At 39.7% G+C, this 27,445-nt stretch overlaps 1 protein-coding gene across 1 annotated transcript in view; it reads right to left on the bottom strand.

The window, feature by feature from the left end:
* GTF2E1 (general transcription factor IIE subunit 1) overlaps positions 1-27,445 on the bottom strand; it is a 56,208-nt gene that overhangs the window by 19,905 nt on the left and 8,858 nt on the right. Inside the window, exon 2 of the mRNA XM_051611839.1 lies at positions 25,166-25,643. Within this exon, the coding sequence (XP_051467799.1) occupies positions 25,166-25,613 (448 nt within the window). The 5' untranslated portion in view covers positions 25,614-25,643. The remainder of the gene's footprint in view (positions 1-25,165; positions 25,644-27,445) is intronic.

Genomic DNA, 27,445 nt, shown 5'->3' with positions numbered 1-27,445 from the left:
AGCCTAGAGAAGACTAAGGGGTGGATCTTATAAATACTTCAAGGATGGGTGTCAGGAGGATGGGGACAGTCTTTTTTCAGTGGTGCTTAGTAACAAGGCAAGAGGTAACAGGCACAAACCTGAACATAAAAAGCTCCATCTAAACATGAGGAGGAACTTCTTTACTTTGAGGGTGGCAGAGCACTGGAATAGGACACCCAGGGCAGCTGTGGAGCCATTGCCTTTGGAGACTTCAAAGCCCACCTGGATGTCATCCTGTGCAACCTGCTGTAGGTGAACCTGCTCAAGCAGAGGGGTTGGACTAGACGATCTGAAGAGGTCCCTTCCAACTCCAACCACACTGTGATGCTGTGATTATAGGCAGGAACGACAAAAAAAAGCCAATACTAAAGGCTGCCTGGTACATCCTATTATCAAATCCTACATTAAAATTTTGCTAAAATTGTTTACTAAAACATCTTTTATATTACAGTTCTGCCTCAGATGAGTGAGGAAGCTTAAGGAGTGTGTGTTTATAAAATGTCAAGCACACCAGTTCAGCAAGGAATGGGACTAGGAACAAATAATGTAACTAATGCTTTTATCTGAAGCGAGATTTTAATCTATTTACAAACTTTTCTGTAGCATCTGAATTCCTAAAAAAGTTGTGTTATCTACTGTTTACAAATGGAACCGAGACCCCAAAATGGAGGAAAGGAAAACATCATTTTAACTTTATATGCCCCAAATCTAGCTCCTATGTCTTCCAGGTCTGTACATATTCTAGCATAAATCCTACCGAGTCAACAGCTACAAGATCAATACTTCTCAGTATCAGACCATAAGGTTTTATGGTAGGTTTCTAAGAACGAGCAAGGATCGCTCACCTGCAAACAGCTTGTTTTCACTGACCTGTTCAATATGAAATGAGACTGCATGACTTAAGCAGAAGGATAAAATCCACATCCTCAGAACAGCATTCACATGTCTAGCTCACAGGTGCAACAGGTATGGGAAGGAGTCTTTTATACTCCTGCCCTCCAAACCAGCCTTCAAAAAAAGGTTTATTCTGTGAATTCAGTAAGTGCAAAAAACAGTGTTTGATGCTACAATTCAACACCATTTCATAATATATTCATACCAAGGTACAGCTCTGACTTTTGAGTACCTGGTTTTGGGCCTTAACAATGCTGCTTAAACATTTATCTTGTTTAATACAGATTTGGAGTATTGAATTGCCCATCAGGTATTAAATAGAGAGTAAGCATTTCATTTGGGATTTATGTCAATCAGCTTCTTTTCAAATCTTCTATTATTGTAATATAGATGTAGCAGACACAGTGTTTAAGGGCATTTATGCAGTAGCACTATTTCTGATTCAGATTAGGTATTTCTTTCAGAAACTGTTCAAGAGAGTTAAAAATGCAATTCACCAACATATGAAAAATTATCAAAACAATTTGTTTAAAAAAAATTTAAAAAACAAGATGGAAACTTATAACAACAAAAAAAGAGATGAAGGCATACACAGCAGGATTAGCAAAATATGAAATAAATATATTTTATAATTGCCATTTACTGGTGTCTCACTATAATCAGAAGGAAATTTCACTTAGCCAGTGCATATGTTCATGTATTATTTATTCTCCCTGAGAACAGTGTGGAAATGTATACAAATTGAAGGACTGGCAGTCCTGGAAACAGAAGGTCTCTCTGTTAAGCTGCAGAGTGGATTTTACTCAAGCAGTTATATTATCCTAGGTATAATTTGGAAGAATATTGTTGCTGGAATGTTATTACAGATGGTCAAGAATAGTGTTCAGCACTTGGTCTGGACCCTCTTGGCACAAAATGAACCCTGCTGTTAACAACAGAAGCAGGAATTGTTGAGGTAAGACACCCTTGGCAACACCTTTCAATACATAAGGACAATGTTTTTCTTCCCTGAACATTTCAAGCATTCATAGACAGGAAAAGAGAAGTAGAAAAACATTCAGAGACTCACTCCAGATCCCTGTTTCAGCCAATGGCAAATATGAAATACTTCCCATCCCTGAGATCCATTTGTTAAAGCACACCAGCACTTTGTATTTTCTGGAACAGATCTGTCCTTCCGTGTTTGTTGTCACTACTGAATACCTTTAGTAACATACAACAGACTCCCTAAGGAGAAAGCTTTACAACTCTGGCACACTTACTAAGCTACGTGTAGTCAAAACTGGCTTCAAGTTAAATAGACAGTAGCTCAGAAATGCCAACAACCAAACTCCATAACTTTCAAATTCTCTTTGGAGTTAATGTGTGGCAAGGAAAATTCTCTACTGCATGAGCTTCCAAAGCTAAACAACAATATGGATTAATAAAAAGGTTTTTTAAATATAATTTTCTCATTATAATAAACTCCAGTTTAAAAAAAAAAAAAAAAAAGAGTACCCAAAGGAACATGCCATGGATGCTGAGACTTTGCATGTCATGCAAATTTGCTCATGTACACACAAGAGATTTAAGAACAAAGAGCAAGATTGAAATCCTTAAACCATTGTCCTGAGGCAGTATTTGAAAGGCTAACTGGCCCAGTGTCAGAAGCGTGATGGGCCTTGGGATGGCAGCAAGAAAGAGGAAGCGAAGCAGCAAGCTCCAAGTTGTTTCCAGCCTTGTTTTCAATGGTGTCACACAATTGGCCAACACCAAGAGGACAAGTCTTCAGACTACTTTTTCCTTTTTGTTTTCTGAGAGGCTCTGAAGGCCCTTCACAATGAACAAAGCAGGTTTTTCAGATGCTGGTTACTTAAGAACAATAACAGTCTTTTATCTGAACGGACATCAAGTTCCTTACCCTCCTTCCTGAAGGTCTGGAATAGCTTTTGGGCAACTCTCACCAGCTATTTACTGATGTAAGAAATCAGGCTCCTAGCCTACAGTTTTTGAAAGTGACTCAACACTGCAAAAATATACAATAGTATATGATATGAATGAGTACTGCTCTGCAGTACTGCTCTTACTTTTTGCTGGGAATATGAATGATGATGTAAGCTAGCACATTCTACTCAACAAACTCAGATTCTCAGCTACACAAAAGGTAACAGATGCCCTTCTGAGACTTGTGCACACACCCTTTGCCTGGCAGTCCCATCTTTCAATTGCTGCCTTACACAGTACTTTTATAAATCTACTGATTTTTTTAATATTTCTCTCATTTTATCACATGAAGACTCACATGTTACCTACCATCAAGAAAACTGGAGTACCATATATTCTTTTTTTTGTACCTTTAGATATTCATCTGGATAGTCATGCCAATACCTGCTTTCTCTTATTCTTGCTGTGCTATTTAAAAACTGCTTCACACAAAAATTCTTTCTTCCTTACTCTCAAAGGAAGTAGACCCCTCAAACCAATCCAAGTAATGCTGCATGAAGGACCACCTCTCATGGCTGGGAAAGGATGATAGCCAAGCCAGATTCCACCTGCAGGGCCTCCTGTATATAACCCAGCGCTCAGTCCTGTGGCCAGAGCTGGCAGAAAGGAATGAAGTCAAGGTAAGTGTGATGGCAAAGCTTCTTCCAAAGGTGGTGCACTCAGTGCCTGACCACTGTTCTTCCCTCTCCATCCATGCAGAGCCATTAGGGGGATGGGAGTGATACTGAAATCTTGGGCAGTACTTTGTGGCCAAGGCAGTGGCTGGCAGAAAGAATCCCATTTTCTCATTAAGTAGAAAACAGAACAAATGGAAAGAGAGGCTCCCTGGGACTAAGCTGAGCTCCAGATTGTAGGAGGGTGCCAGAACTGCCATGGAAAGAAAAGAGTTGGCAGTTTCTAAGTGGCAGAATTGCAGAGATGCTAGGAGGTAAGCTGGGGCAGAAAAGGGAAAAAGCTAACACACATTAGGTCTACAAAGATGTTGGGAAAAGAAATTAAAGGGGGAATAACAGGGCACCAGGTGAAACATGCAGAAAAACTTGATGAGGCTGCTTAAATCCTGGTCCATTATACTGAGATGGATCTCTTGTGAAGCTGGGACTGAGGTCTGGGTAGCCCTCTCCCACAGGGCCTTAAAGAAAGAAGCAAACCTGACCTATGCATAACAAGAAATAAGTCAATAAAGTAATTCCATTCTTATCATTTGCAACAGCAGCAAAAGGACTTGTTAGCATCAGGAACATTTTAACAGTGTTTCCTGACCTAAAGATTACTGCTGATGTAGATAACCCACTAGTGCCATCCCACTCATACTGATTAAGTTCATAGTAATGTCAGACAAAGCAATAAAAAGCACATGCAAATTTTGAGCATCCAGAGGGATTATCTCTCTTTATGTCATTCTATCTTATTTCTGCTTTAAGTTAATTTCTTCTTACTGCTAACACCTCAAAATAGATCCCCTGAAAAACAAGAGATGAAGAAGCTTAATTAAGCCTTGCCTTGTCTTCCACTCACTGCTACATATGGACAGAGCCCTCTGATTATTTTGCATAGGAAACACTTCAACATCCTAAACCACCATTTAAACCAAAAGTATATAAGAAGAGCAGTTTTAAAAAAGTGAAAGAAGAAATAGCAAGTTTAATCCTACTATTTGTATTTTATATAGTATGTCTGGGGAGAATGCACTATTTATGGTAGACTGTACAGACTGGACAGTCTTAGATAAAAAGTATTTAATGCAACACCTGAAATGTCTTCTGAAACAAGAACCTAAGTTTTCCATAAATGACACCCTGGTAAAATGTATCTTTGGATGTCAGACTGGATGTACACTGAAAGGAGGTCCCACGACAGCCTGGACAATAGAATGTGAAGACACAAAGTAAGAAATTTAGTTTAACAAATGTTACCAAATTAAGAAAATAGACTGACAGGTTATCTAAGTGGACAAAGTGATTGAAATTTACTGTTGACTTCCATTGCAAAAAAAAGTGACACTAAAATGTACTCCCTATTTTCTTAATTTGATCAAACAAAACATCTGCTAATTCTTACAGGATTTCATTAATCTCTTTAGTCAAACAGAAAAAACCCAACAAAGGTAATACAGATAAACTACCCTTCATATCATAACTAAAGCATCAAAACTCTAGTTCTACCTCAGATTCTGCCTTTCAGCTCAATGCGTAGAGTCAGATTTCACCTAGTCTGTTCTCTATTTGCATAGAGAATTAATGTTTCTGAAGTGTTTTGAGCACAGCAAGTCCTTGCCTCTGACACCGACACAAATCCAAACCAGCCACATCCATGGATAATGTTTCATCATGTATCCATATAGATGGTGCTCATAAAGGTCCTATAAACCTGTTAGAGGTTTTTATTTCTGATTATACACAATTCCACTGAGACAAAAGGAAGAAGAAAGCAACCAAGTTTTCCCAGTTGTTTTTTAGGAGCTAGATATACCTGCAGATATATAAGAAACTGTGAGTATATTAACAAAAATTCCAAACCATAAAAAACCCTGCTGTTTTTCTTTGTATGTAGTCTTTTTTCCCATCAGAAATTCCTCCTACCTTCAAAAACAAGTGCTTCTCTGATAACTCTATACAGAGCTGCTCCTCTCCTCTTCCTTCTCTTTTCCCATAGGGAGCAGTGACTTCAGTGATCATGTGCCACAACAGCTCCTGATTAATTCTGATAGACAACCAGCAGTTAGCTGGCACATCATCATCACTGCCCTAGGATGAACAATAATCTGCCTCGCCATCTGCTCCCAAATTTATTTTTAACCAGTCTTTGCTCCCTCCAGTGTGGCAAGCATGGCAGGAATGGCACCCTTCTCCCTGGATGTGTTTTGCTGTGAGATAGTGGCAGGGGGCAAGGGAGGAACGTCCAGTTGTGTGCCCCTGAGCATCATGGTAGACAGGAAACAGATGGGTAAATTCAGAACCAGAGGAAAGAAAAAATTGCTTCTTCTCCCTGAGGACAGGCGAGTGCCCGTTCTCCTCCAGCAGTCAAGAGTGTGCCTGGCTGTTTTTCACTTCTTTGGACAGCTTTAATGGAGATTCACTGATAATGTTAACTGGTGCAAGGTGGCAGGAGAGGGGAGGTGATGCATTTTAACCATTTACTGATGGGAATATGCATCCCAGCATTTGCTGAGGACCGTGTAAAATTTCAACATAGATGCTTTTTTGATCAGTTCACCTCTTAGAGTTAAAACTATACCATACTCATAGACTGACACAGCCCCAAACAAGTCATGCTGCTGTGCCCATCAGTCTTAACCTGTGACATCCCTTGTGTAGTGTGGACTTGCCTTGGAAAATTTGATTTTCCATCGTTGTTCTGGTTCACAAACAAATGCTTTACCTAATTTTAGGCTTTCTTCTGCACATTTTAGTCAGCAGTTTGCTGATTTTAGGATATGTTTTTCCACTATGCTTATGCTGAAAGCCAGTAAGCCAGGGTCATGATAAGTGAAGGGTACCAAACAGCACACCATCTCTGGAGCCCTGTAGTCCTTCCTGAAACGAACCCGTCAGTAGTACTAACAAGAGTGTCCAGAAATAACTGGTTCTGCAAACTGCATGCAACAGAGCACATAGATACAGAAAATTTGGCCCTTGTAGACAACACTAGAATCACTGCATACGATCAGGTTAACTGCCCTCTGAAAGCAGAGCAGTTATTTGAGAGCTGTGAGATACACCTTTTCCTTGCTGCAGGAAGGAACAATGCAGGCTGGCTTGTCTGAACAGCTGTGTACTGTAGTGATCCTAACCAGAGCACACAGAGTCCATAATCCACAGAACAGTTTGCCTGAGTAGCTGCAGTTCTGTGCTGTATGTAGCACTTGGCCTTCAGGCCTGTGCTGCACATGCACCCTGGTCACAGGATAAACCTGGCCAGTTAATCCCACCAGAGGCTCTGCAGGTAGCCCTCACACCAGAAATTACACCATCATGTCTCTATCTTAAAGTGAAGCAGCATGTTCTCATGCAACATTTATTTTGCTCAACAGCAGAATTAATGAACAAAATTTTCATCTAAGAATGCTGAAGACCATTATGCTGGTGAACCTCTCCACTGGATGGGGTTCTGCACATTATGCTGTGCCCCAAGTGGAGGCCTGTCCAATGCTGCACAACATAGGATTCCCAGTATTGGAAGGGACATACCATTATCCATTCTCCCTTTTCTTCTCGTTAGCTCCAATAAATAATATTTTTAATCAATACCTCACAGAGTCTGAGTGCCTTTCTTGCTAAGATCACAGCAAACACTTGCACCAGTGCCTTATACATACGACTGACACAGACCATCTGCTAACATGTTTAAGTGAAAGTCATAGCAGTGTTGTTTACTTTAACACAACATTTCATGTCTGACTCAGCACTGAACATCTCATGATGCTCTTGTTCTCTTCTCCCAGTCTGCAACACATGCAGGCTGAATGAAAATTACAAAAGTGCAGGTTGATTCCTATGAGAAAATCCTTGTGTGATCCTTTTGTTATCTTCTATTGCTCCTAGCCTGCTCACTTCCAAGGTAGGCTGTAAGGCAAACTCATCCTTTGGGATACTCTGGAGTGAGTGAACTTGCTTGAAAGTGGCCTGGAAGAGAGCTTAATCCAGTTTGAATTAATTTAAGTGATCACCATTAAAAAAAAAACAACAAACAACAAAACAAACAAACAAACAACAAACACCTAACATTCTTGATCCTTTGCACTTGTAAGCAGCTTCAGGAGTTAAGAGAAAAATTTACATATAAGAATGCTACCAAAAGCCACCTTTCCACTCAAAACATTGTCCAGAAGCTGAGACAAGATATTTATGATCTATTCGCTATAAGTGATTTTACAAATCAGAATAAAGCACAGTAGAATAATAATGACTAGCAGAAAAATTATTGAAAAATCATGTGATAGAGTTGGTTTCCATAAATAAAAGGAGTTTTTTTAAGGAGTAGTTTTCTTAATGAAAACTAAACCCTATTATTTCTCTATATTTGTTCACTGTCTTTCCTGGATTGGACTGTTCTGTACAAAAGAGAAGTTTAACATACACAAGATCGTATGTGAGCTTAGTTTTAACACGTGCTAGTTTAATAGGTCTTCCAGAGTCATAGAATGAAAATGGCATTCAGATAATGCATATGATATCTAGAGAGGGCTCTTTCCACTGGACTTAAGACACTTGAATGTATACAACATATTAAAACCAGAGAGGAGCATAGAGGCCAGTAATCTGCAGGGTTTCCTTCACTGGCAGCAGAGAAAGAAGCTGTTACAGACAGACCACTGCTGCCTCACCTCATTTTTATATATACATCTATGAAACTTTGCAAGCCCTCAGTGTAAAACTGTCAATTACCACCATTTAAGGAGAACATTATTGACACAATTATTAACTCTCTATCATAAATTAACTTTGCTGCCTTTTAGTGCCAGCCTATTTTGGTATATTAATTTATATTTTAGTTTATATTTAATATCTGAAAATACAGTTTAGTGCAAGCATACACTGTCTGATCCAGCATACAAGGCAGGAGACTCATTTGCAGAAAAACAATGTTGCATTTCTTTTAAGAAGAAAGGGCATTTGCATATTGTCAGATGCATATATATAGAAGAAATAAAGTTGCAAATCTACCTTAACGTTGCTAATTTGCTGATGTTTCAGTATCAGTTACCCACTCTTTTTCAATCAAAGCCTGAAAGGTCCAGTACTGTTCTGTTTAGAATTTTGAATACTTCTCTATTCTTGTATTAAATGTGGTTTTTACAGCATGAGTTTCCATCGAAAATTTCTCTTCACCCCTCAGATCAGCGATCTCTCCTTATTTACACAATCCAGGATCCTCTCTCTACACTTTTGAATCACCTTTCTTTTTAACAAAAACCTCTGACATTCCTAAATATTTTTAAATTATATTTGCCTCATTCACAACAATCTGGGGAATGAAGCAATTTGTTCTGGTTCCCTTTGAACACACAGCGACCAGGGGATGTTTAGCCTTAGAGCAATGACTCAGACTAAACCCAAAACCCCAGAACACATAACCCTGCTCTGCTGGCACCTGCACCGATCTCTAGGCTTTTAGCAGGAAGCAGGCACAAAAGCTATCAATTGTTATCACGGCAATCCCAAACCAGAATATTCTCAGTTCTCCTTGGGCACAAGATGAAGAGCAGCACTAAAAGTTAGTAGCAGCTTCTTCTGTGTGCTTCAATGACTACCTTTCAACTAGCTCATCATTTAGAAGTCATCACTATTCGTGTTTAATCTGTTCATTGTCTGCCTGATGCACATCCAAAGAGATTCACACAAACCTGCGATACAGATCGAAGACTCTCCATTTCCCAACAAAGTACTCAGTATTTATAAAGGATTTATTCAGGGTCAAGGAAAGGCAGATGTAAGATTGCAGTGGAAGCAGAGAAGCAACACTCAGATTTTTTACAAAAGTAGTCAGAAAGAGATCAAGGTACTTTATTAAAATCTATGCAAGTCTTTGCAAGAACATAAAACACTGCCTTGCAGATTGAGAACAAATCCAGCGCCTGATTTAGCCCTTACATAACAAAATGATAATGCTCTGGATTCAAATAAATAACTTTCCAAGATAAAGATCCTAACCCTGGGCAAGTGACTGGAAGTTACCTTTGGAAAGGACTAAACTGAAGGACCAGATAATTGGCCTCCAAACTTAATAAACTGCACACTCCATCAGTAAAAATTTGAGCACACACTCTTAATAGAAGAATATTTACTTATAAATTACATACATGCACTACTGTATTAATATATTATGTAATTATAGGACAGACACAAAATAGAAATAGGATGAGATAAACATTAAAAACTGGCTTACAAGTTTTTATTAATGGTACAACAAATATTTTCTTCATCCACCCCAGTGGATTGTTTTGCAAGCATCTCACTCTGGAGACTGCTGCAGATGGCCTTTCCTCCTCCTTCCTGCTCCTAAGAAGAGTATCTACTCTCTTGCAGCCCAGTGAGGAACAGCACTAATCTTGAAACAATGCAGAGATAAACAACTATTACAGTAGCAAACCCTGTAATTGACATTCAACATTTGGGAAGAGTGGATGAGAGCTGAAAATCACAGTTTGTTTTGTTAGGGATTACATTTCGTAATACACTAAAGGAAAAGTGGATGTTGCTGTAGGCCAAAGGATGAAAGAGAATTTACTCATACGGAGGAAACTGAGCAGGAATAGGAGTCATTACAGAAAAAAAAAAAAGTGAGCCCAATCGTAAGTTTTGGAGAAGCTAAACTATAATGGGATTTGATATGATAATTTTGATTGGGGAAAGGGAGAATGGTCAACTGTTTTGTATTCTCATCAGCAAACTAAAGAAACATTGTGCAGACAAGTTCATCAGAAAATTACTTCATAACTGGTGGAGAACTTTTTTAGAAAAAGTCATGGTTCACTGTCAGCCTCAGAGGTTGTTTCAAGCGTCTAGCCTAGTTAACTTCTATTTCATACTTTCTACTAAAGATTCATAGTAGATTTGTATATGAATGGGCAATGTACTAATGAGACAAAATTGGAAAATGCAGCAAATACTTGGTAGAAAACAAATGGAAGGAAAGACTGTCTTTATAAACTACAGAAATAGTAAACATCATCTTGTCAACTGCTAACAAAAGTCCAAAGCATCACACTTTTTATATTATTCACGCATACCAGCACAGAAGACTGTTGTGAGCTTTATACTGGCACCTTAGGATAGGCAGGGGTGAAATAGGGATGAAAACAATATATCCTACCGTTGTTAAGACACTGCAATAATGTTAGTTAGAAGGACATACAGAGACAAGAAGCCTATGCTTGAGACTACCCCACAAGGCATCTTCTTAAACAATGTAACTTTTAAGTAAGATACCAATTCCAAGCTTTAACTACTATAACCTGAGCTGAAAAAGCATATTACAAAATGTATCAAAGGATTTTGCATTACAGCTGGCAGCAGATCCTAAATGAAGTCATCACAAGTTGAGGAACCAATGTACTCACACTGAGAAATTCTATTGCATGCCAAACACTGCCACTACATTTGAAGAAAGTCACTTCATAAGGCTTTCAGAAAATACATCAGCAAATAAGTATTTGAAATTTTTTATCTCTCAAATTCTGATACAGGCAGTGATCTGAGAAGAAATAAACAACTACATAAATGAATTCTCAGACACAGATTTCCAAAACCGATTTCCTGTCCCTCAGCATTCAGAAGCTTACAGGGTCTTAATGCTCCTTTCAAAACTGATTATAAACAAACATACGGACATTAATTGCAAATCTCTCATCTCTCACAGGGAGTTTCAAATAGAAGGCCTGTTTTGCTGTTTACTTGCTTTTGTTTTCCCTCTCCTTAAGTACGCACTCATGCTTGGTACCACAAATGATTCTATCTGAGCAAGCAGAACTGGCACAACTCCAAGGTAAATTGCCATCTTGCTGTTAGAAATGCATTGTGCACAGATTTAACTGGTATTTTCCCAGATTTGATATAAATGAGCTAGCAAATTAAAATTCAAATGAAAAGGGGTTAAGAGAAACAAGCTGTTATTCCTTTCCTCTACAGGTGGAAGAGCAGCAGCACAGCAGTGAACTTGCATTTCTGATAGATCTCATCACTTGGATTTTGAAGAGGGAGAAGCAGGGTAAAAAAGGAGTAATTTTGGCAAAGATAACGAAGTCTATTTAAATCCAAGAGAAGACAGAAAGACAGAAGAACCTCTGAAAATGTAAACACTTGTTTATAATTTTGCCTTCTAGTTAAATATAAACTATAAAGGCAAAATTTTGGAACCATACTGAAGACTAGCAGAAAGTCATTGCTATTTCTGAGGCATCAGTCCTATTCACATGGGATCTAGAGGCTCAGTAGCACAGAATTGGAGATCTGCAAAAAATACATTGTAAAAAAAATTATATTTCCAAACCTGTCCATCTAATCGGACAAATCAATCAAGTGTGAAGAAAAGGTGTTATACATTCTCATTTTGAAGATGGGGAACCTAAGTAGTAAGTCATAAAGCCATATAAGTATGTGATAAAAGGGGGGATCTCTGGAGCTCACACCCAATGCAAGTTTCTACTGTGGTATCTCAATGTCACCCAAGGAACATTTAGGATGATCCAAAAGTTGCATGCTTCTGTGGGCATGGGTCAAGCTCAGGCTCAGCCACATCTCTGGTTCCACAACTGAAGCTCTTTGTCCCGCCATGAGACCGTAACCACTGCAGTCTTCACAACCCACCAGGCAGCAAATCCTTAACACCCAACCTCTGAATGTGTCATGCAGATTCAGATTACTATTAGGATTACATTTTTAAGCAAATATCAAACTGCTGAGGAACACAGCAGCCTTCATTGTTCAAAAGCAACAAGTTCCTGCCTGCCTTACAAGTTACTGGTTTTGTAGGTCACTAACTTTCAACTCCAGGCAGGTTAAGATGAAAGCACCAAAGCATTTACCACTGACAAGACCCCTGGCTGAGGGGAAGGACTACAGGTAGGACTGAAGAACTCATTCCTCAGCAAAACCATTCCAGTCCAGACACCCCATGTTCAGTTATCACATAAAAAATATTTGGGAGATAGAAAGCAACTTGACTTTGTGTTGAGACCTCCTTGGGTTAAATACTTCAAAATCCCAAAAAGGTTTATGCCAATTATGGAATCAGCCCAAAGTCTTCAGAAAGTTTTAACCTACGTAACACCAAATACAGCAGGTGAGAATTATTTCCTCTTCCTTCATGAGCTTCTCTGACATTATTAAGATTTTACATCCATATTTTTATACACACGTATCAGCAAATTTAGTTATGACTGTTACTGGCTTCATATGAAAAAATGTGGATGGTTGTTGTTTCTGTTCAAAATGTATGTGGTCTGTTTGCAACAATAATCATTCCTCTGATCTTGTTCACTTCACAGGGAGAACCAGAGACTGCCATGTCTCCATTTCAATTTGAATGAAGCATCACAAATCACCTAATCCTTTGTCTTCCCTGGTCAAGTTATAACATTGTCCCCCGCTCACTTCAAGATCCTGTATCTGCTTCTTCTTAGGCTTGAGGATGGACAAGCAAACCCCTTTTTAATCCATTTCACCAGCTCAATACAATTATTATGGAAAAACATAGGTCTGTCATAAGCAGGTCTGTCTTCTGTCAGCTCCAGTGAATGCATTGAAAAGTTGCTAATCTTCTCTTTGCAACTCAAAACTACAATATTTGAGTATTCCTGTAACCACAGACAGTAGAGTTTATACACTCAAGTTGTGCAGTAAAACTGCTAAATGCATTTCTCTAATTGTCAATAGGATTGTTTTCAGAAGCAGAGTAGTTTAACCTTTTTCTCACCCTGAACTCTCGATCGTAACATTTCAGACTAAGAGAACAAGACAGACTGACTTAGCTCCACCTGTAAGCACAACCAAAGAACCTTTATTAGCCACAGTTAAGTCCCCAGGAATGAGCAGGAGAGTAAGAATAAAACTACTGAACAGCAAAAAGGTAAGGCAATTTTTGATTGCAAAGAGAGAAAATTCTCCCATGATGCAATTTTAGACTGACTTTATCCAAGTGATTGTGTATCACACAGCTTTTTCCTGTTCTGCCAAAGCAGCTGCCTATTTCCTTCCTACACTCAGATTTCCTTTAATCATTGAAGACAGGATGCTGTGTTCTGAAGAAATGCCTTTCCTGGCCATCTCTGGTGGAGGGAATTAAAAGCCTCGCCAATCCTTTTGAAATGCAAATCGTCACCAAGTAGGTTTCAGGCCTCTTGCTATTGTTGCCTCTCCCTGAAGGGCACATTAGGTGGAACAGTCGACTGTTTACTTACCTACTAAAATTAATATTGTCTTGCACTTGCAATCCCCTAATCTCTCCGTTTTCATTTTCCTCTTTCCTCCTCCCCAAATCTCATTATTTTTCAAGCAAAAAAGCTTGTTTCCTCTGGATGGCAAAACTCCCCTCGGTCCTCCAGTTGCAATTTTCTTATCTGCGTAGCCAATACGGCTGGACAGAATTTCTTTCTTCAAGTACCAACTACTTCTGCTACCTTTTGAGACCTCAACAGAATACACATTCAACCCAAAGGCTTATTATCCTGTTATTAACAGACAAATTCTTCCTCTGCCCCTTTTTGGAGAGCATGGGCAGGGGAATAGCGTTTTAATGAAAAAAAAGGACAAGTACAATTAGAATGAGTAAAGAGCACACAGACCAATAATCTAATATATGACAGGAGAAAAGAAGACACTGAATCTGACCCTCTCAGGGAACAAGTAAACGTCAATATGAAGACTCCTGGCATAGTTCTGTTTTTCTGGTTCAATTTCATCCCACATTTGTGGGGGACAATGCAGAGAGAAAGATAATTACTTCCAAAAGTGAAAGAAGTTGTGTGCAACAAAATTCTCCAGATAAAATCTTCCACACTGCAAAATATTCTACTGAAGTCAGTGATAAGGACTACATCGAATCACTACAATGGTTAAAGCAAGACTGAAAAATACAATGAAAAAATACATATTTGTGAGCAAGTCTATATTGATGAAAATTAGATTCAGAGGGTTTTTTTTCTCTACTTAGAAACAGAAGTTAAGAATTTTATACTATTCAACAATGATAGTTCTGTATCAATAAGAACTTATGGGCTTTAATATCGAACTTTAAACAAATTCAGATGGAAATTTTAATGTTCATAGCTGGTAAGTAATTAGTAGCTCACTTAACAATACAAACCTTACCTTATTTTTAGCTTGATTTTTTTATGGGACAAGAAAAAAAAAAAAAAAGAAGAAAAAAAAGGAAAGCAATTAATATATTACCTATATACTCTCTTAATGGCACCTGTTTCTCAGAAAACATGGTTACCAAGAAACAGAATGAGCACTACTGCTTGTGGAACATTTTTGTCCCTTCAAGTATACCGTTGGTTCTCCATTTCAGTTGTGCAAGCTCGAGATACACACCAGGCTGCCTGCAGTTCTGATTAAAGAGTCCGATGAGAGCCAACATACAGCCTGTGGGCAAGTAAGGACTCTCTAGAAGAATTTGCACTTGTGTTCCTCCTGTCATCTTTTTATTCCAGAGTTGCTTTGCCACAGGCATGCCTATCAGGCCATGTTTAAGTATAACCACTGAAGTAGAGAGCCCTTGAGTCGGCTGCATCATAGGCCATGTGTCCAGGTTCAGAAAGGTTATTTTTGAGACACTAGTCTAATTCATACACCTAACCTTTTTGAAATGTGCAATAGCTTCAGACAAAGTGGAAGGTAAAGCTCACTTGTTCAACAGGAGACTAACAGAAACAAAGTCTCTTCATAACTTTGTAATCCACACAAAAGCCTCTGGACAAGTCTCCCAAATGCTGTGCCTAGGTTTCTCCATATACTATACTGGCACTTCACAGCATTTGGCCACTCTTTTGGAAAACCAGCTGTTGAATTTCCTGTACCAAAATGTCACACAAGGTAGAAAGGAACCAGCAACTTTCTATTAAAGTGAACTTCAATATTTCTTTGAATTAGACATTGATGTTGGTAACCTCAAATCCATCCCCCAAATTTAAGAACCAGATTGAATCTGGCTGGGACATAGAGAGTTTTTATTCTTGCAAATGAAAGGAAGCAGATTTTGTGCCCTGGCAGACCATGTGTGGATGGCAACTGCAAGAAGTGTGTGCTTGGCATGTAAGGGGACGGCATTACTGCCAGCTATCAAGCATTTCCATTAGGGCACCTGCTGCAGTTTCACTTGGCATACTCCTGCAAGCAACTCTGTCCTCACAATACTCAGCTATTTTGAAAACTGGCTAGCAGGAACCATCCTCATTGCACCCCTCCTGCACAGCTGATCAGCTCACTATAGAAACCCCATGTTTCTCACTCACTCATACAATTGGTACATGTTCATAAGCTGGAAACCATTCTAACTGAGAAGATAACAGAACAGTTTGAATGTTGCCAGAGGGAAAGTTGCTAATTTTCCCAACAATTTAACAGATTAGTGGAAAAGATTATTTGTCCAAACTCACAGATCAAGGATCAAATGCACATCCCTTGAGTACAGAATTAACAGCAATCAACTTTGACCTCCTTTAGAACACATGAAAAAAATGAATTAATGCCTCTAAAGTGTGAAAAGCAAAATGCAAAAGACGACCCCAAACAAACAAGCCCAAACCAAACATGCACACCTCACCCCCAAAAACCACAATGCACACCAACCTAAAAAGACTACCAGACTAGCAAGAGAAAGACTCTCTTCCCTTGTTTCCCACCCTTGAATAGTACGGAATTTCACCCTTCTGCCATCACCACTTCTTGTTAGGTTATTCTCAAATTCAGACGTTATAAAAAAAGAGCAAAGACCAGAAGATTACTTCACTAGAAGTAATACTGAAAATTAGGCCTGTCTGAGAAGGCATTTTCTTTTACTTGGAACACTTCACCTTGCAGGATGTTACAATTTCTACTTCTGTCTGTAAAGGACCTATTTTCATCCTCAATAAATACTATAAAGCTCCAAACACTCAAACCAAGTAAGTCAGAATTCCTCTAGTCATGGAAATGGCTTCAGCAAACCGTTCTGGGTACCTTCATTTGTCTTCCAGAGTTTGTGCACAGCTCAGTAACATTTACAAGACTTCTATACCTACTTGTTTAAATCACATTTTGTTCAGGGCTCCCAAAAGACTCCCTCAGAACATACTGGTAGATGGGCAAAAAGTTTCTGCTGTGTGCCTCCACAGCAGAGAGACATCTCTCTGGTGCATCTAAGACGTACATACAGACAACTGGAAAAGAAAAATCCTTAAGGAAAATACTTTCTCTTGAAGAAATACCAGGTGAACACAGATACTTTTGCCTTTCTACTTCAACCTCTGGAACTTGAGAATAGTTGAGGTAAAGCTGATCTAATCTACCCTAATGAAGCATTTCATGGTAAAGCCTCTGTTATCATCTACTTCTCAACATTATAAAACTTATTTATAGACTCATGAATACATATACTCATTTATAGACTCAGATTCATACAGCTGCCTGTTACATTTCACTGTTACTTGCCGTTTTTGACCACCACAACCACAGTATTCTCTGCCATCTCACCATCCATCAGTCAACACTGACCACACATCAGCCCCCATGCCTGACCTGCAGCATCTGCTGGAAGACATATTTCAGTACAGGATGGACACACTTGGACTTTTAACTTCTACTCTGAGAGCACTCCGGGAGAAAATAAATCATGCTGTCTTACTCTGATCACATGAAAAACAAAAAGACACTAGCTTTTTCTGGCCAAGGAGCAAGTACAGCTATACAAAGACAGTCAGCAGTTTAAAATACATTTTTCTCTAGAGCACTGTATGGGATGTAAGCTAATAATCTCTGTCGAGGAGGCCACAGCAGCTTGTCAGTGGAGAATGAGGCATGCAAGGTGCTCTAAGGGCATAGCAGTGCAGTAACTCAGTTGTGAAATAGCAACTTGATCACAGTCTGCAATATTCATGTAGAATGGCCTATAAGAATATATTTCTTGGGTGTAGTTCAGGTAGTAAGCTCCAGAAAATTCAGAAGATACCAATCAAATTTGCCTCTGCATTTCACAATAACATTTCATGCTATAGTTTTCCCTTCCTGCTGACCTGGGTTTGAAATTAGAGAAGCAATTTAACATTTTCTTAAAAAGAAAAAAATAAAATAAAAAAGAAGCACCTTCAGAACCACTTTATATTATCTAGAGGAACACTGAGTTGCTCATCCATCTCACTGTACAGACCATTTTTAGCCAAACTAAATTCAAAATATTTTAACAGAATTTTTGAGCATCCAAAGATATTTTTCTTGAATAGGTAGATTAAGCATTAAAAAGGGACTGCATGAGACATACATCAAATTATTGTTTGTTCAGAAGCACCGAATTATTTAATACATATTAAACATAAAATTGGAAAAGAAAAGAGGAATCCTTTCCTCTTCTCAGTAAGAGCTTTTTCTGCTCCAGCTCATATGCACCATCTCGGCAGATCTGAGCTGACAGTTTTTCCTTCTGTCCTACTGTGGATAAATTAAGCCAGACAGTAAGCAGAGAAAGATGGAACTGAACAGAGCGAATATCCAGTGAAGCTCATTAGGAATTAAATAACTTTTTTTTTTTCTTCAACTTCGGCCAAGAAGACTAGGCCAAAATACCAACTCAGCCAACATAATATACCTTCTAGTTGCAACCAACAGCAAAGAGACTGCAACACAAGTACAAGATTCTACATGAGCTCCTGATCCAACTTAGAGATAACCATACCTCAAAGGATGACACACTTTCCAGATGGTATTACCAAGGATGCAGTTTCAGAAGAACAGCAAGTTACTAGAGTAAAAGATAGCAATGCTGCAGTCCAGCTTTCATCACTGCAAATGGCTTAGCAATATTCACAGATTTTACAGGGATCTTCTTGCTGTTATCTATTTTCATTTGCAACACCAAGAGAAAAGTTAAGGTGATAGATAACCTTTACTTGAAGGGCAATTACTTCATGCACTTCTAATAATAACGTGTCCTTTGCAGACAAAAAAAAAATAAAAAGGTATCAATACTGTAAGTCAGGATATGCATTTATCAGATTGCATTTTTAATCTAAGAGACACAGCACACCAGCCAGAGGTCAACGTAGAACAGAGAAGCAACTCGCCAGGACTTTACAGGCAACAGCTTTTCTGAGTGACTCCAGAGTCTTACAATCCTCCAATCTGATGTTCTGCATGGCACAGACTCCGACACTACCTCCACCTATTTCTGCACCAAGCTGCGCAATCTACGGTTAGACTAGATGGGGGTTATCTTTCAGACAGGGTGTCAAACCCACAGGGTATGAGTTCAAGGTACAGACATAACCTGCACATCCCTTGTAAGTAATTCTAAAGAATGTTCTTACTTTTAGAAAAACACGCATTAATCCTGATATATTTTTTCTCAGTTTTCCCTTTCCTGTGGCTCCAGGCCTTATCAAGCTAAAGCAGAGTAAAGTTGACAGGAATACTATTAGAGCTTTTGCCAGAAATTTGAATAGAAACAGAGAAACTAAGCAGAGAATGGGCAGTTTCCTTCTTTTGGTGTTTGCCAAAAGCTCTCAGTGGCAGCACAGACAAACAAAATATGCCTGTAAAGTCAAGAAAAATCACACTGATGGGTTTCCATACACTTGGAAAGCTAACAAGGAAAAAAAAAATCTTCACAGAATTTGAAGTTGTTCAAAACAGAATTGCTCTGAATCCTCTCTTTTTCAAAGGAATGTTATGGTATGCCAAATACAAAAAGACTTTCTAAGTCCTGATTTTGGCTGCTAAAAAGCTGCAAATTGTTGTAGTGGTAATATCATGTAGCACATGCATGGCAGTACATAGTAGACAAAGCAATCCAGAATGTTCTGAAAATCATTGAACATAAAGGACAAGAATCAACGGCATAAAAATAAAATAGGATTGACTACACAGTGTGAACATATAGATTAAATATTTCTACATTATTTGGGTTATTTTGTCCCCAATAAACATGGACGTGAAGCTGTTGAAGCAAATCCAGAGGAGGGCCACAAAGGTGATCAGAGGGTGGAGCACTTCTCCTATGAAGGCAGGCTGACAGCTGAGCTTGTTCAGCCTGGAGAAGAGAAGGCTCCAAGGAGACCTTATAGTGGCCTTCCAGTACCTGAAGGGGCTACAGGAAAGCTGGGGAGGGGCTTTTAACAAGGGTTTGTCATGAGAGGACATGGGGTAATTGCTTTAAGCTGAAGAGAGGAAAAGTAGATTAGATATTAAGAAGAAATCCTTTTGTGAGTGTGGAAAGAGACTCGAACAGGTTGCCTAGGGAAGCTGTGGCTGCCCCCTCCCTGAAAGTTTTCAAGGCCAGGTTGGATGGGGCTTTGAGCAACCTGGCCTAGTGGGAGATGTCCCTGTTCATGGAAGGGGGTTGGAATTAGATGATTCTTAAGGTCCCTTGCAACCCAAATAATTCTCTGATTTATTTATTTTTTACTAATGGATGGAAGTTGCAGAACACAAAAAGAAAGGTACCAGAAATGGACACAAGAGCTGCACAAGAAAAGGCAAGGTGAAAAACAGGGAGAAGGGGGAGCATAAGAAAAATTAACAAAATAAATAGGACAGGTTCAAAACTAATTTGAATCAGATGAGGAAAATTTGAAACTAGTGTGGAACTTTTGCCTGAGGAAGTAGAAAGTCGAAACAAGAAGAAAAGACAGATGTGATCTGAATAGCTCATTGGGGATGAAGTGAGAAGCTGAGCAACATCTAAGACCAAGGCAAAAAATCAAAGGCTACTCACATTTCTGATCTCAGTAGCAGGGCCCAAACCATACAAAAGCTCAGTTGCACACAGGCTGCCTAAGTGTGATACAAGGTGCCTTGTCACAGGTACTGAAAACCAGCCTTTGAATGCGTTATGTGCAATTCTGTTATGAAGTACACAAAAGACATGTGAGAGACTGACAGTAAAACAGTGGGGTTAAAATGAAATTCAAGGTGTTGTCTTCCCTTCTGCAAAAATGATATTGCCACCTTCAATCTGTTCTTCCCAAATTAAATTTTGTATCTGCACACAGAATAAGAAAGGGATCCAGACACACAGTATGCTAGTATTAAGAGTGCATCTTCAGGAAGACTAAGACAGCTATATCCACAAATCATTCACCAAAACAAAAGCAAATGGTGCGAGGGCAAAGAGGAGACAAGTAATGAGCTGCTATGATTTCCAACAACAAAAGACTCCAGTGATTACAACTGCAATTAAGAACATCCCAACAGCATCATCTTCCTGAATCACATTACCCACTTATCTTCCATCTTTTTCTTTCCACTGTTATTCATGTCTTATCTAACTGAATGTTATGGTGAAGACACTTAATGTATAGACATATATAAGAGAGACCAAGTGTAATTACAATATACTGTTAACATCCATATTTTTATTCACAGTAACAGAAGTGAAAGAAATGCAAGACTGGACAAAAATTATATTGCAAAGGTAGAAGAGAACAGAGGGAAAAACTGCTTTGTCTAGCCTTATATTTTCTTTATAACATCAAATTCATCTGCTAGGCTGATGAGTATCCTGATAGTTTGGTATTTAGAATACCTAAGGAAATCTAGGACTGAATAACAGTGTGACGCACTGCGGGATCTTGTTTTTGTCACTCCTTCACTTCCACCCCACTCTGCCTTTTGTGGTTTCTAGTCACATACTTTCTTTCAAATCAACCTTGAATTTCACAGTCAACTCCAACACTACACTAGATTTACAAATACGATCAGGGTATGAGAATGGGATACACCAGAGAGACCTTCCCCAACCACATCCAATTAATCACGCTGCAGAACACAGATCCATGAACATAATTTCCAGTTTTGTAACATTCAATAAATCAATCAATCCAGAGCCCGTATGTAAAGAGCAGAGAAGGCAGCTCCCTCTGCTGGGTGAGACAATGCAGCTCCTCCTGTCCTTCCCCCCACACTCCACAGAAGTGACTTCTGCATATTTAATTCTCCAAGAGTTGCATGGTTTGGTTTTTTTTTACTCTAAGCCACAAGTTGGTATCTAGTTGTTTAGATTACTCTCCAATTTCAGGAAGTGGCATACAGAAAGCAAATTTCTGTAGTTCCTACATTTAAAAGCACAGAGAAGAAAACTCTTCCCACAGGCCTGTCTAAGAGCTTGATGAAGTAACTTCCTATCTTTAGGTCAAACACTTGAAAACCTTTATGCCACTGTCCACTGTCAGCCCAGGTCTGGGAATAGACAGAGTTCAGCAGTGTCATGCACAGTACACCTTTAACATTTGGCTTTTCTTACTGCTACACAATTAAACTCTTTTCTTGTACATCCCTGCCTTAAGAGATAGCCCTTGCCTTGTTTAAGGGAATGGCTGCAGCTTCTCACCTGCACGAGGCTTCATGACCAGAGCAGCTGCATGCAACTGCTAGCATGCAGAACACAGAGTGATGAAGTATCAGGGCACAGCTAGACAGCAAATGATGGCACAAGTGAAAGGCAGTGATCTATATTTCCAGTGCTTATATTAGAATCTTCCAGAATAATGACAATCTTTTTTCCTTTCTCAGTCATCCCATTTCAAACACAAGGATAGAAGTAAACCACTTTTCATTCACACAGTCTGTAGATCTCAAAACACAAAAGTGGGGAAGAATTGCCTGCTCAGTGTGTAACAAGCTGCCTTGAAAAGCAGAACTCTCTGATCCTGCTTCTTTGGAGACAAAAGTAAACACTGCCACAGAGGAGCAAGTGTGATATTATTTGTTTACTTCAAAATGATTCACAAATGGATTAAAGCACAGAGCTAAAAAAGCCTCCATTTGACACATGGTAACCTGTAAGAAACAGACCTCTGCTAAAGCCAACAGACAGACAGATGCTGTGGTAAAAATTAGAGCACACTATGGATTCAACTTACAGACAGGATCTTCATAAGCACTGTTCATTCACAAATGGCAACAGAATGACTACAGTCATGGAGAGATTCTGGAAACCTCCTCACTATCACTGATAAGGAAGGAAAAGAGCAATAACCTCTTTTCTAACCCTTTCATTCTACAACAATTGATCAGTTTGCATTTGATTCTAACTAGGGAAGAGGAAAGCAAAGCAGAACAAACACAGGACATCTAAACTATCTGCCTGACAAGGACAAAAAGCAGACAGTGAAACAGAATGTCTTTTAACAGCAGATCGCCAAGTAAAGTGCAGGTTGGTCTAGATTAGTGCAGAGGATGCCTTCCATGCTCTGCTTGCCCCACGGACTAACAGACTTTGGCCCTGCAGGCCTTTTAGTTCATAAATTTTATGAACATGGCTGCAGTCCAGGAGCAGCTTAGGTCAGCTGTGACTGAAATTCATGTGGTTTTCAGCTACCCTTCAGCAGTTGCACTGCCATGAGTTTCAATGAGTGGGAGAGGCTTCTGCACAGTGCTGATAAGGGCTAGAGACATCCTTGGAAAAGGATGGCTATTCACTGTCTGATAAACCTTGTTCCTCTGCATGCCTTGTCCTCACAAGCTCCCTCTGTGAGAGATCCAAAGGTGTCTCAGTTCTTTTCTAATACAGAATTCCTGAGGACCCGGAAACATATGCAGACAACACAATCCACTGCAACATAAGGTTACCATTCTCACAAAAAAAAAAAAAAAGTATCACCCACTTAATTACCCTGAATTGAAAAAAGTAGCTATCTCATCATTTGGAGACAGTAGGAAATATTCTGATAGGGTAACTGGAAAGCCCACTCTAAACTTGTATTTCATGTAAAAGCTCTTGAGAAACTATAGTGTAATCATGCACTATCTAGATGAAGCTAACATTGACTTAAAAGTCATATAAGGACAAACAGAATGTACACAAATTCTAGACAGGTATGTTCTTATTGAAAGTTAGTGAAGCTAAACTAGCTATCTTGTTATTTGCATTAATACTGACAGAAACCAACTGCTGGGAATTGCTGGGAAAACAGTATTCAATCTTTCCTTCCATCAGCAAAACTGCAAAACATTCCACATGCCAGTGAATGATGTTGCACTGTGGAGACAGCCAGTGCCTGTACTGCAGACAAATTCTTGGTTGACCTCATCGGTTCCTGGAGCACAGGCCTTGCTGTCAAAGCTGAATCCCAGCATTACTGTCTTCTGCATATCCTCGACATCCAATTATTTGTTCTTGGAACTTTCCACCCACACAGGCCAGGAGGACTCACATCCCAGGTGTTACAGGTCTCCTTGGGATGAGTGACTCACATTCCCCACTATGTTTTATTTCTATGCACAGGTTCTCTACACTGTCATTACTGAAGCAAACGGCAAAAGCACGGTTCCCCTTTAGCCCGACACCCACGACTGTAGCTGCCACAGATGATCATTACTGTAGAGAGCACGTGTTGTTTCTGTACTCAGTGGTGAGTACAGAAAATCTGTGCTGGCATTGCTGGTTTTGTTGCTCCACAACAGAGTAACTTCTACTCAGAATGCTGCACTGGATTACAGCAACAACTGTTACTTGACTTAGTGGATTCTGCTTCTCTAGTAGTGAGTATCAGTTTCATGGTTGTTCAAGGAAACGGAGTTTCACAGCTCTTGATCTTTGGAGGCAGGAAGGAGGGCAAATGATAGGCTGAACATTTGCTGGGTTTGCCCTTCTCCAAAGCAGATGAGACATCAGCAGACCTAGATGAAAAGCTTCAATACCACTAAACTATGAATTTTTACAGTTTCTTATTATGATAATTTATGCAAAACCCCACACTCCACTGTTTCTGAGAGTTCTCCTGACTTTTGCCCTTTTATTTTTGTGGAAAAGTAAAATCAGGACAAAGAATTCAAAAGAAAAATTAAAAATAAACTAATTCATGAAGCAAAAGCCTAACACCCAACCCCTCTTCCATGCATTCTCCCCCAAATAATCCCAGACTAGACTAGCAAAATAGGATCTCATCAGGTGCAGGTATTGTTTCTTATTTCCCCTGGCACATGAGCACAAAGTATTTGGAATGCCCCTGCAAGACAATGACATCCAGAAAAGTTTCTCATTTCATATGCATGAGACAGATACCTCCACCGAGACTAAGACACAATTTGAAAAATAATATTGTTTACTCCCAACCACAGACAAGCCTGTAATTCATTTATTTTAACTTTCGTAAGACTGCTTTACACTGGGGAAACAAGGTTGTGCAGTAGAAAGAACTGGCTACAAGAAAATTAAACAGTGACGACTCACTTCCTGCATGACTATCTGTAAACTAAAAAAATTTTGCAAACCAAAATCAACTATACATATGCCCACTCTGCAAACTACCAGTAAGTTATACAGGTTTACAGGCAAGACCAGGTTATATTGAAATTTGTCAGCTTCCAACAAGGACAGACTGCCTTATTCATATGACTGCAGTAGGACCTCCATTTCTCTACTGCTCGACACTCAAGCATTTTACCAACATGGCCATTTGCCTGTAAAGACTGTGTAAGTCTGTATACATTATTTTTTGTATTTTGCTCAAATATTTATCACCTGCAGAAACAGACTGCCCTCTAGCTCCAGCCAAACTCATGAAAATTTTCCCAAGACTGTTTCCTTATAGTCAAAGGACAGAACCAGAGTATTCTGTTACCTCTACTCTTACCTGTCATGGGGTCAAACAGCTGGTTGGCCTCCAAGTCTGTAAAAGTGCTGAAGCAAATGGGGCATTTAAAAGAGGCGCGATTGGTGGAGTCTCTTTCATCTGTCTCAATCCTTCTCCTCATGTGGTCCAGCTTGTACTTCACCACATTAACCAGAAGGCGGTAGTTGATGAAGTAGTAGTTATGACGAGTGGTTTTCCCATCTGGAGCTGTCTCTACCCTCATCCTGCATTTGATGAACTTGTCACCCTTGAGGGTGTTGAGGACTGCCCTCAACTGCTTCCTATCAAACTTAAGGAGCTCTAACATGTCTTCTTCCTTCACACAGGGGTTCCTGATGAGAATGTCCAGAGCCAAAGCATGTTCAATGCCATAAAAGCCACGCACCACGTATTTGGCAAGGCGTTTGAGAGCTGCTGGGACCTCAGTGAGGACGTCTGGGTCAGTCATAGCAGGTTCAGATCTTGAGCTTCATGTATACTGCAATGAAAAAAAAAAAAAAAGACAGGTGATTTATCTCACTTAGAACTAAGAAAAGGATGGCTTGTTTTCCATTTATCTTTTCCAAGCCCTGTTCTCTCTCTGTAGATGGTACAGAAGTAGAATTAGGAAATTATGGAAAACTTTGAAAAAGCACACAGGAGATGGGTACCATAACGTACGGCAGATTTAATTTCTATGCAGTCACAGACAACTCAGCTTGAGTAAGAAAGCTGTCTTGAAGCTGAGCTCCAGTAGTCAGCTTCATGACCAACTGAGACTTGTAGCTTGGGAGAAGTAGAAAAAGACCACAATAAGAAAAGTCCTAAAACAGCCCAAGAGGGAAGCAGTCATATGGCATCAGTTGATGTCACTTGCCTGCTGCTACTACTCAGACACCACAAGGTAGAGATATTATACGAGGATAGCTTGCTAATACAAAGCATAAGCTCTCAGTTGCACAATGAGAACAGATACTTCTTCCTTGCTTACAAATAGACCTTAGTAAACCGCAGTATAAAAACTGTTAGCACTACCAGCTCCTACATCACAGACTGCTTCAGCCTTGATCTTAGATGTGCTAATAGGGCTTTCCAGAGGACAGATCCTTCAGAGAATCATCATGGTTGGAAAGAACTTCTGAGATGACCAAGTCCAACAATCAACACACACAAAAAACCCCAAAAAACCCAAACAAAACCAAACCCCACACACAAACCCCACAGCTTCAGCCCTGAGCATGCCCTGAAGTGCCACATCTACATGTCTCTTGAACACCTCCTTGGGCAGCCTGTTCCAGTACCTGACCACTCTTTTGGTAAAAAAATTCTTCCTAATATCCAATCTAAACCTCCCCTGCCACAACTTTAGGCTATTTATTCTGTTCTGGTCACAATTTACTTGGGAGAAGAGGCCAACACCCACCTCCTTTCAGGTAGCTGTAGAGAGCAATGAGGTCTCCCCTCAGCCTCCTTTACTCCAGACTAAAACAACCCCAGTTCCCTCAGCCGCTCCTCATATGATTTGTTCTCCAGACCCTTCACGACCTTTGTTGCTCTTCTACGCACAGCACCTCAATGTCCTTCCTGTAGTGAGGGGCCCAGAACTGAACACAATACTTGAGGTGCAGCCTCACCAGTGCTGAGTACAGGGGCATGATCTCTTCCCTACTTCTGCTGGCCATACTACTATTCCTGATACAAACCAGGATGCTATCGGCCTTCTTGGCCATCTGGGCACACTGCTGGCTCATACTCAGCCTGCTGTCAGTCAGCACCCAACGGTCCTTTTCTGCTGAGCCACTCCTCCCCAAGCTTGCAGCATTGCCTGGAGCTGTTGTGACCCAAATGCAGGACCCAGCACTTGGCCTTGTTGAATGTCATATAATTGGTGTTGGCCCATTGATCCAGCCTGTACAGGTCCCTCTGTAAAGCCTTCCTACCCTCAGGCAGATCAACACTTCCACCCAACTTGGTGTCATCTGCAGACTTACTGAGGGTGCTCTCAATCCCCTCATCCAGATCATTGATAAAATATATAGAACAAACTTCATTTAAAGCATCTCACATGCAGGCCATAGAAGCTTGCTGCTAATAAAGCACATTAAATGAAGATAAAATCAAGACTTAGTGAACATGAGGATGCTGTGTTTATATACAAAAAAGCATTCCATGTAGCATCTTTCATTTATTTATGACTTACCATGCTATCTGTGACAAGACAATAATTTCGAAAGAAACACTGTATTTTCACTCATTTTTTTTCACCTCAACATCAACTGGAACAAACAGACATGACAATTA

The sequence above is a fragment of the Apus apus genome, chromosome 1 (genome assembly GCF_020740795.1).
Source record: "Apus apus isolate bApuApu2 chromosome 1, bApuApu2.pri.cur, whole genome shotgun sequence".
In the NCBI taxonomy this organism is placed as follows: domain Eukaryota; kingdom Metazoa; phylum Chordata; class Aves; order Apodiformes; family Apodidae; genus Apus; species Apus apus.
This window is presented reverse-complemented; position numbering and strand designations above follow the sequence as displayed.